The sequence below is a fragment of the Charadrius vociferus genome, unplaced genomic scaffold (genome assembly GCF_000708025.1).
Source record: "Charadrius vociferus isolate BGI_N301 unplaced genomic scaffold, ASM70802v2 scaffold70, whole genome shotgun sequence".
In the NCBI taxonomy this organism is placed as follows: Eukaryota; Metazoa; Chordata; class Aves; order Charadriiformes; family Charadriidae; genus Charadrius; species Charadrius vociferus.
Window position 1 is genome coordinate 393,688 of NW_009646851.1, and position 11,143 is coordinate 404,830.

General features: G+C 36.2%; 1 protein-coding gene across 1 annotated transcript in view; it reads left to right on the plus strand.

Annotated features, from left to right (window-relative positions):
• The first annotated feature begins 3,645 nt into the window (after window positions 1-3,645).
• MRPS30 (mitochondrial ribosomal protein S30) overlaps window positions 3,646-11,143 on the plus strand; it is a 182,461-nt gene continuing 174,963 nt past the window's right edge. The window contains exon 1 of the mRNA XM_009894210.1: window positions 3,646-3,790. Within this exon, the coding sequence (XP_009892512.1) occupies window positions 3,646-3,790 (145 nt within the window). The remainder of the gene's footprint in view (window positions 3,791-11,143) is intronic.

Genomic DNA, 11,143 nt, shown 5'->3' on the forward strand with positions numbered 1-11,143 from the left:
ATTTTCACATTTGTTAGACTAGAGCAGTCATTGGTGGGATTTCAGTTTATATGAACTGAAAAGCAATCAGAACAACTAATTCCAAAAATGGGTTCCTGAGACAAGTAAATAGGTACCATCATTAGTCTCTGAATTGCATACTGATGGACACTAGGAAAGTATAATAAGCAGTTAACACTATATGTTTGTTCTTCTCTTCAGGCTTCTGCTACTGCTGCTGTCAGAGACAGGAAACCAGACTGACCCTTAGTCTGAAGCAGTGGAGCTGCGCTTTTTAATTCTTACATTTACATCCCCTTATAAAGAGAAACGGAAGAAAGCAGAGAAACAGCCAACAAAACATGAATATAGTGTGTGAAATGCAAAAATCTTTCCACTTCATCCAGCTCTTGGAAGGTTTCATCTGGGCTTTACACTCATTTCAAGATCTGTCAAAAGAGGGCAACCAGCATGGCCATAGGTCTAGAAAATATGATTTGCAATAGAAAACTAAATAAATTGATTCTGTTTATCTTAAGAAGAGGAGATTTTGGGAAGACAAAGCATATCAGTAACTTTCAATTAGTTAAAACATATCTGGAAAGAGGAGGGGAATATTCTATGCAAGAGGCAACAGAAATAATTGGCTCACCAGCACAGAAGAGTAAGAGACGACATTAAGAACAATAAGACTTTAATAAGGGTGGTAAAAACCTCTCTGTATTCATTAAAGATGCTTTGGAGTGCGTGCAGTCTTTAAGAGCAGGTGATAAAAGTGTCCAGAAGAGTTGATAATAGCTATCATCTCTAGGTACACTGTGGGACAAGGGGATGCACTACATGATCTATTGGGATTTCTTCCAAGCTTACAAAGCTGTGTTCCACACACAAGAATTCAATCAAATGTTTGTGAAAATGTTGGACTTACTATGCTACAGAGCAGTATTCTGTACAGTATTTGCATAGGAAGTCAAAAATTTCCAGAAATGTACAGACTTACAGTGTGCATGGTGTGCAGTAGATGTCCTGAAATAGTCAGGACTTTTGGTTACACAGAAACCAGTCAGAACTACTGTATGATACTTCTGATCAATGCATTGGAATCCCAGAAAAAAATGTAAAGAATCATTAAAAGGCCCTGGAAGCAGAAGAGGTCAGTTCAGATACGTGGTAACTCTAGGTGACACTAGGTGTGTGATCATTTAGATTTTGCTACCCAAAACTGCGAGACCATAAATTGTCCTACAAGATGTACAAATGTGTGGGACTCCTTTCACAAATCAGACTGACAGACCGTAAGTATTCTACAAAGCAAAGCATGAAGACAACAGAACCACTTCTGAAAATTTGACTTTTAATGTCCATGTTTCTGTGCCCACCTCTAGTGAATTATTTTCTTTCTATTCATAATTTTCCTGATGCCTCTTTTTCCTCTCAAGCCCACACTGTAATGTCCTCCTCTGTCCTTGTGGTAGACACTAACAAAACAACTTGATAGAAAAAAAGTAAGTTGAAACATACGACTAAGAATCACAGTGGCTGCTTTTAAACTGTCAGTCTATTTATTTACTTTATTTATTTTGCTGTTTTGAAATCCGTGTGTGCCAAGACCACGCTCTGGGAGCTCCTTGCTGTGTATAAACTAACACAATAATCAACAACTACAAGACACTGCTAAATCTATTGTCATGCATCTGCACAATCATAATTCACTTCCATACAACTACAAAGCAATTGGACTGCCTGACCCCACTCAGTCCCACCAGTTGCATTGTCAGCTGCCTATGAAAAAATGAAAGCCCTCAGAGAAAGCAGAAGATAATAAACCAGTCTTTGGTAGGAAAGATCGAAGAAATTTTTGTATCAGGATATAAATTATATGGCTAATATTTCCTTTGTTATGACAACAGAGTAACGTCAATATATTACTGACACTATTTGCTGGTGATATTTAATTTCCATGTCCCATATGTTTCATGTACATACTGAGCAACAGCTAGTGCTCTGTAAAATATTTAATAAGACAGAGATGATGAAATTCCAGTTGGCAAACTGCCTTCTCCATTCTCTAGTATCAAAGTGGAACAGTTCTGGTGCAAGGAGTTCTAGCAGCTTGCCCGAAGGATCTCAAAGCTGTCAGTTCCACTGCTGCAAATGTCAGCCGACAAGACACAGTGCCCACTGACCTCAGCAATCATGCAGACTTTTCTAATTGATCTTAACTCTTTAAATATCAATCTCTGACTTTCAGTGTAAGAATTCCAGTGCTGTGGGGTACATAAAAAGAAGATCTGTGGCCACATTCCCAAATCAAGGCAGACTACCCACAATCAGGAAGACTGGAAGTTTCCACATGCTGACCTAAGTTTATGCCAGACTGATCCTTCTTCCTCAAATCTCATTTCAACAGGAGATGCCAGATGAATCGATAAGTGACAAGACTGGCACAGTTCTCAGCTGGTTCACCATTATTTGCTTAAAAACATTGTAATTCCAGTGCTCAGAAATAGAAAGATTTTAATGAGTAGTATGCTCTAATTTATGAAGCTTCATAAGTTTTTCTTAGCTAATGTATAACACATAGAGCCAGTGATCAGTACTGTCCTGAAATATACTGCAATTATCAGCCATACTTCAGCAATTCCTTATTTCTGTGCTGCTTCTGACAAAGAATACATAACCATCAAAACTGACAAAAAATATTTTTGCGATCTGTGGCCTATGGTTGATCAAATCTACCATTTTTCTTAGCATAGAACTAATAATTTGTCACTGCTAAGTTTGCTTGCCTATTATCTCATAAAAGCTATATGTTTTTTTACACGAAAACTCCAAGCTATTCATTAACAAACCTGAATGAAAATTTCCAGCAGATGCAAAAATTATTAGGAGACAACTTGCAAGAATACTTATACCTGACTTCTTCAAGAAACCTGACTTACCTCTTAGTAACAAGTGGGCTATAGCAAATCACTGGTAGATTTGTTACAGGACCGCCCTATAATGTCTTCCTGCTCTGCCCTCAAAAATATTTTTTATCGTGTACATTAAAGAAAGGCTATTATCCGTTTACTGTTAACAGACGTGCCCCTGAATGCCATTTCCCCTTTATGTACATATTAGTATACATAATATCTGGCAACAGTGTGACCCTCATTCCAGGATCGTTAGGTATCAGAGCCAGTGAGATCAGTCTGAGAAGCCAGTAAACACCATTGATTCAGGACACAGTGCTTTATTGTAGTGTCCTAGCAGAATAACAGCAAAGCTTGAAACAGGACTCTCCTATCTAATCTCTATTTCAGTATTTTATTCAGTGAGGTTACAATATTTAATAGGACCAACCTTTCCTAATTATCTTAAATGATTTGAATATTAATCCCTGATTTCCAGCTTAACAATTCCAGTGTTGTGGGATATAGAAAAGATTTTTAGATGCCTTTTCTATTCATACAATAATTTAGGTTGGAAAAGGCCTTTGGAAATCATCTGGTCCAAACTCCAGCGGTCACATTCAAAGTGTTGTTAAGTTGTTCTACATCTTCTTTTTGGTATCTACGTTATCTCTGATGTGGCTGTCCTGGAAAAGACTTAAGTGGCTTCCATGACTGAGGATCCTTAGAATCCATCTCTATCAATCATCTCTTCCAAAACTGGATCTGCCATATGCAAACTGAAACCTCAGTGGAAGTCACTGGAGTAGAACTGGCATCAGATTCAGAATCTGGTCCTGATTCCACTGTAAATGAATTAGAAGCATTAAACTCAGAGAAGATCACCGACTTTGAGAAGAAGGTGGCTATGGGGCATGGTAAAACATATGCAAGAAAACAGTGACAGCTGATTCTGATTTCTCTTCCAACATGTGGATTATGTTACATCCACCCAAGCGCTAAGCTTTCATCTCAAACAGTTGTGAAGGTGAAGGCTTCTGGGGGTCTCATTGTCTAATTATGCCTGACTTAGAATTCACTTAACTTAGACTAACACAGATAGGAAGTCAAGTTCTGTTAGCTGTTCCACCTTTCACCTTACCACACATCTGGGAAATATTCAGATCAAGATCATAACCTTGCATTTTGGCATTAGCTACCTAAAAAAAACATTAAGATATCACCAACAATTTGCCTTTGACTGGGAAAATTAGAAGCATATTTGAGATGTAAACATGGTTGTGGCACTAATATTGCTGGTAATGATTAAAGGCTGCTACTTTAACTGTAATGGAATAAACCAAAACTGACAGTCTTAGTCCATGCCCATTTTCAGTTTAAACAAGATAAGGAAATCCCAGTGGTATATCATATTCTGAATGAGGGGGAAAGCTGGGAATATTTAGAGATGACTATTTTCTATGAGGTCTACAAATGGAAAGCAGTATGTGTAAAGTACTGTAACAAATTTGTGGTTACAAAGCAGAAGCGAGGATAGGACCCAGCTCTTCCTCCTGTAACAGGCCTCTTTGCCACTTGAACTTAGGAAGAATTGTCTTTAATTGTAAACAGGCTAGACCTATGCATATCCTAGAGTCAATACAGTAGAGGGCAGCATTCAATAGCCAATTTATTTCATATTCATTAGCCAATTTATTAGATTATTATCACTATCATTATTGTTTTACTTCAAGAAAAAAATCAGAAATCAGAAGCTGGGAACATAGCAGTTTGAGGGGAAGAGCAGCTGGGGCTATCCATGTGCAGGAACGGACAGATCCAAACTCCCGTTCCCCTCCTGTTTCCAATTCAAACTTCAGAACTCAGCTCTAAAGTTGGGCTATGTTAGGAAGGGTTTGCTGTTACAATCATACTGGCACACCTTACTCAGTTCTAGGATTATTTCTGTGTTGAGGTTTCTGCTCCTTTAAAAAAAAACAACCAAAAAACAATGACTGCCTAATGTAAAATACTCAGAGACGTGGCAGAGATCAAATTGTAGAAGCTGAAGCTAGGAAAATTCATTAAGAATGAATGCACAATATCTTAATGAAAAAATTTGATCAGGGTTTTGTACCAGATATCAAAGGAAAAATTAAGATTCCCTGTATATTGATGTGTCTAAACCAAGACTAATGCTTCTCTGGGATATACTTCCAAATATTAGTTATGCTTAAAGTGGAAGTTACTATTTTCTTTGCAATGTTAACTGTAGGAAATGAGATAGGCTACAACACATAAGCAGTCAGACTAGATGCTATGGAACTTTCAATACAATCAAGAACTCTAGGAATTGCTGTATATTAGCAATATTTTCTCTATTGATTTATTTTTTCTTTTTCTTCCAAGTTGTATTTTTAGGCTAGACTTTTTGTAAAAAAATGAGATTTCCCTCCAGAAACAAGTGTTTCCTACTGTACCAAATTTTCACTTCAATAAGCAGCAAAATAGTAATCCTGTCAATTTGTGAAGCTGTATATGCTGCTAAAGATGGTGAAATGAGATACAGCACACGCTTACAACGGCATCTGTCTTGCATGTTTAGTTTCTTAAGCCTTTGATGTGTTTCATATATCAGTAGAGCCTTTTCCTCATCTTCCCCATTGCAGTGCAAGTTCAAAGAAAATTATAAAAAGGTTGAATTGTAACAAAAGCTGTCTAGCAGCTCTGAACTGCCACATACAGTTTTAGCACTTATAAGAAATGATATATTATCTGAGCTAACATTTTTTGTTTGTTGGTGACCATTTGTCTACCACAGGAAAAATAAATGAGGGTGGTGGAAATAAACTATAGATGCTTGGAGACATCAGGAGTATACAGGCTGTACACTGGCTATAGGATTTATTTTGAAAAATTCAGTTCTATAAATGAAATGTAACAAACCAGTATAGCCAGAAGAAAGCAGAAAACTTTAAGCATGCAAAAATTTGGTTCAAGATAAAAATAATTATTCTACCTACTACTGGACTTGAATATCATTGCTCCTCACAAAAGCGATATACATAACTTATGTATGGAGAAACTACTACGTGTAGGTAACACTCTAGGAAAGGTAGAAATGCAAAAATTTGAAGCTGCTGTTGAATATCACCCCACAAAAGGAGGTGGAAGGGCCTAGGGAGAATATAATTTGCAAAATCCAAGAGGGAAGGCATTTTCATAGTCTCCTTCCCCAAGTGTACACATTTTTAAGTTAATTAAGTTAATCGATAGCTTATTAGATTTATCTATATAATTTTATTTATCTAGTCAGTATATGCTTTGATTTTAATATCAATTTTTAATATGTTTGCTCCTTTGAGATACATAGAAAGCGTGCCTAACTCTGCCATCTTTGCTCCTTAAGATTCTCCTCCATTTTCCCTCTGTAGCTTTGCCTGAAACCACAGGATAAATCAATACGGTAAACAAAGCAGCACATATACAATTACTTCTGGTACACAAGGCTAAAATAGTGAATATTGACTTACACTTGAATTAATGTAGCTTTGGCATTCATTTCCTTCAAACAAGCATTAATTTCAAATACAGTTTTTTGAACATCTGTGACAATAAAATTCCAAGTAATACATATGTATGATGTGCAGAAACAACATGTATAATTGTACTTGTAGGTGCTGAAGGTAGGATTTTGCCTGCTAGAGACAAATGAAAATACCACAGTGTAAACTCAAAACAGCTCTTCTGAAATCCTTGGACTTCATTAGTATTTGTGACTGGAGAAACTTGGGTAACATCACTCACCAGAACAATTAAAACAGAACTACAGAGGTTTTGCAACAATTGAGGCAGTACAGAGAATTTTTTAAAAGGAAACGTGATTTGTCTGCTTGCTCAGACACGTCAGCATCTAAGAGAACAGCCCTGCCTGTGTGACAAACTCCCATGCAGGCTAGGGGCCTGCACGGATTTATTTCAATAATTCAATTTGAATGTAACGCCTTTAGAGGCATTGCACTGTATTTGATAAAAGATAAAGCTCAAACAAATAATACATTTAGTGCCATCATATTTTTCAGAGGAACCGTCTCCTATTTTGTACTTGTACTGTGTTTAGCATAATGGGATTAGCGCCATGGATTTCTAGGTGCTCGGCATGCAATGTGTTAGCTCTGTAGAGTGATTCAACCCAGTGGCTTGGGTGCTGCTGATATTCAGGCTAGCTAGTTAAAAGCTAGTTGGAACAGCTCTGTAATTCCATGGTGAGGAAATACATTGTCTCTTCTCCAGAATAAAGCTCGCCTTTTCTATTCGACTCATTCTGATTCTCTGTGCTTAGCCATTCTCCTGCATGAGATGCAAACTTTTTGTGGGCCGTTGGTCTCCAAACGACCAATGATGTTTCCATTTTTGTTCCCATCTTATCATGTCTTCAGGTGGTATTTATAAACTGATGTTTGGTTGTAAAGGCTAAATTGCCATGAACAGTTTTATATGTTCCTTTACATAAAAGACACCAGAAAAACAAATGTCTTTAAAGTTCAGCAACGAAACTGAACTGATAGAGGTCATGCCTTTATCGATGCACCTCGAATTACGTACATCAATTTTGTTTGCAACATTAAACTGTATGTAGGAAAGGTTTTTTTTCACACATATATTTTTACATATGTACTAAACACATATGTCATTGTATATATATGTACCTCACTATGTGTCTGACGTAAAATTATAGATCAAACCATATGAATATTAGCTGCTGAAATACTGTTTATGAAGACTTCTTATATATATGAAGGATTTCACAAATAATTTAGAAATTACTCCTAAACTCTGAAGCACATCTAACTGGATGTGAAATCCCTGGTATATTTCCCACCAGAGGCCAAATTGCTGCAGAGCTATCAGGTCGTTCATACTCTCTAATTATATTGAACATGTACGTATAAAGGACATGAGTTAGTAATCAATATTTCTGATACAGAAAATTATGTAGAAAAAGAAAAGTTACAGGATTCTACACCCATGGAAAATGATAGTGACCTCTTGTAAATACTTCATGTAATCCAAGGGCATAGGGTGAATTTGCTTCTCTTAAAATTTGATATATTTCAGCACAGGCATGAGACACCATTCATCTTCCCTTCTCATATTTCTACCCACAAGACAGATGTCAATGTTGCCTAATGGATAGATGTCTTCTAAGCTATTTCCCATCTGGAGGCAGGCAAAACAAAAGAAATGACAGCTAGAACCAGAGGAGGATATCTTTCAGAAAGTACTCCAAGCTTTTCACTAATTATGGGTATCTTTTCAGCTCGGCTGTGTTTTAACAACTTGTAGCAAACATCTCTGAAACACATGATTTGGTTTTGGTGACATAAGACAATGCATGTTTACATTGCTATATCCCTAAAGATAATAATATCTACTAATAATAGTCTAGTTGATGAATATTAAGCTTATTAATGCAGGTGTTTGTGTCTCTCTCCACACCACAGAAATTTTCTTCCAGATGTCCCAATGTATGATTTTTCAGTATATTATAAGTATATTGTAAGTAAGCAGAAACATCATCAAGTGACATAAAAGAGAATAAATAATGAAAACTGAAATTGATAGACTACATTGCAGTGTGTGCTTCAGCACATGGCTGAAGTGTATTCACACAGCGTGCTCACAGACTAACTGCAAATACATCACAAGTGCATCATCAAAAAATTGGTCTGTGCAAGGACACTTCATTAATAAAGAAGAGATTGCAATGAAACATTTGGCTGGCTTTGCAGAAAAGGAATTGTGAAATGTAATTATGAAATGCAGTATCTGAAAATGGGTGCACAAAATGGCTGGAGTTTATAGTTTTTCTTCCTGTGAGCCATGAGCAGGGCTGGCAAACACAGTGGTGACAGCAGTTTTAGTAGAGATGTGTCAGCTATAGTTAAATCTCAAGTTTGCTTTCTGACTTCTCCACATAAAATATTTTCACTTTACAGCTTGGAAGTCTTGCCAACACTGGAAACAATCTACTCCTTGAAAAAAGGCTCAGGTCCATAAAAACATCATGAATAATAAAAATCAAAGTCTAGTGAATGTTGCAGAATTAGTAGATATTATAGTACATGAGAACATTTACAGTTCATCATACAACATCCATGGCAACATTCATTTTGCCTTGTTTATTGCAGTAATATTTTATTTGTGCCAGTAGAGTGGGCAAACAAGATAAACGCACAGAGACATTTAAGACTGGCCTAAATCTGAACACTTCATTCTTGTGCTAAATCTTCTTCCACTAAAATCAACGCTGAATTTCTTTCTACCCTGCATCCCCCTATTCCTTTATAATATTATGACTCTTCAGTATCTACTGATTGAGCGTTTGGCTCTTAGATATATAAACAGATATTACTTTGATTGTAGCAGGGTGTACAAAAGTCTGTATACAATGTTGGGTTTTGTAGTGTTTTGGGCTGGCATTGAGTTAAATTTCTTTAGAGTAGCTTGTATAGTGCTGTGTTTTGGATATGTGATGAAAACAGTGTTGATAACACAGGATGTTTTAGTTATTGCTGTGCAGTGCTTACACAGCATCAAGGCCTTTTCTGCTTCTCACAGTACCCCACCAGTGAGTGGGATGGGGGTGCACAAGAAGCTGGGAGGTCACACAGATGGGACAGCTGACCCCAACTGACCAGAGGGATATTCCATACCATATGGTGCTGCACTCAGCAATAAAACTGGGCTGGGGAGGGCATTCGGCCAGAGTTGCCTTTGCTCAAAGACTGGCTAGGCGTCAGTTGGTTGGTGGTGAGCAACTGGATTTTGTTTTTTTTTTTTTAATCACTTTTTTCTTGGTTTTGTTTCTTTTCTGCTTTATTGTTTTCTTTTCTTTTATTTGATTTTTTTTTTTTTTTAATACTGAACAGTCTTTATTTCAGCCCGAGTTTTGTCCCTTTCACCCTTCTGATTCTCTCCCCCATCCTACTAGGTAGGGGAGTGAGCAAGTGGCTATGTAGAGTTTAGCTGCCTGCTGCGGTTAAACCATGATGGTTTTGAACCATGAATGTTACTTAAGTAATTATTATAGGCAATGTTACAGCACTCCACATTACTAAACTAACCACCATGTCTCTCTTTTGTGTAATTGGGAAAATTAAAATCTGTAGCATTAGATTTGTTTTAATTAAAAAAGAAGCAATGTTAACATGTTATTTACTTTTAACATGAAATTTACTTAATCCAATCTATTTTTCTTTTAATAAATATTACTTAATGAGAAAGTTCATCTGTATGACATCATATTAAGACGGACACTAAAATCATGCTATTAAATGAAATAGTGCACTTGCTAATGAAGTTAGGCGTCAAACATTTGAGTAGTAAAGGACATGGACGAAACACTTTGCGTCAGAGTTTTAGCAGAGGAAATAACTTCTCCATTATTCAACTTATTCATTGCAGTAAGGCACCCATACAAAGTTAAGTGATTGGGATTTTGAAAGACTGAATTTGTAACAGGAAAGAAATCAATGATTAAAAATAAGGTGTCAGAAGATGAGTTCTACTACTTTTAAAAACCCAAAGGAAACAGTAACTAGAAACAGCCAGTTTAGTACACTAACTGCATATGCTTCTTTTGCTTAATAAATTAGTTCATACTAAATGCAAAGCATGTTTTGACAAATTACTCTTTATGTTTCCAACATAATGTCATTTAATGTAATTTAACTAACAAAACAATGTTAAATTGTTGGTTTTGAATTTTTTTTAGTGACATGCTAATTTCTTTCCAAATGTGGCTTGACAAAAGCCATATGTAAATGATTATCTTGTAAATAACTAACTTATCGTCCACCATTTTCAAGAAAAACCAAAAAGGAAAAATTATAAATCTGAATAACTGTTCATTAAACCATATAACCATGCACATGCAAATCTGCAGACACTTTGTGGTTAGCAAAGAGGAGTGTTAAACAGTACCAAGCAGAAAGAACCAACAAAATGACTAAAACCAACAAATACAAAATGATTATTTTTAAATTAAATATTGCTGTTGGATGCTTTAAATCATGGTAGTAAAAAGTGGGGTAGTAAAGCTGAGTTAAGTTACTTGTTATGTGAAGCAACCACATCATATAGTCATTTCATAAACTGATAAGCCTTAATTGCTGCTTAGTTTTTCGCTGGAAATGTATTTCAGAAATGTCCTGCATTCTACAGTTAAAAATATAAATTCCAGCAAAATTTTTGAAGGGTAATTTTTTATCCATTTTCTTCTGTACCAG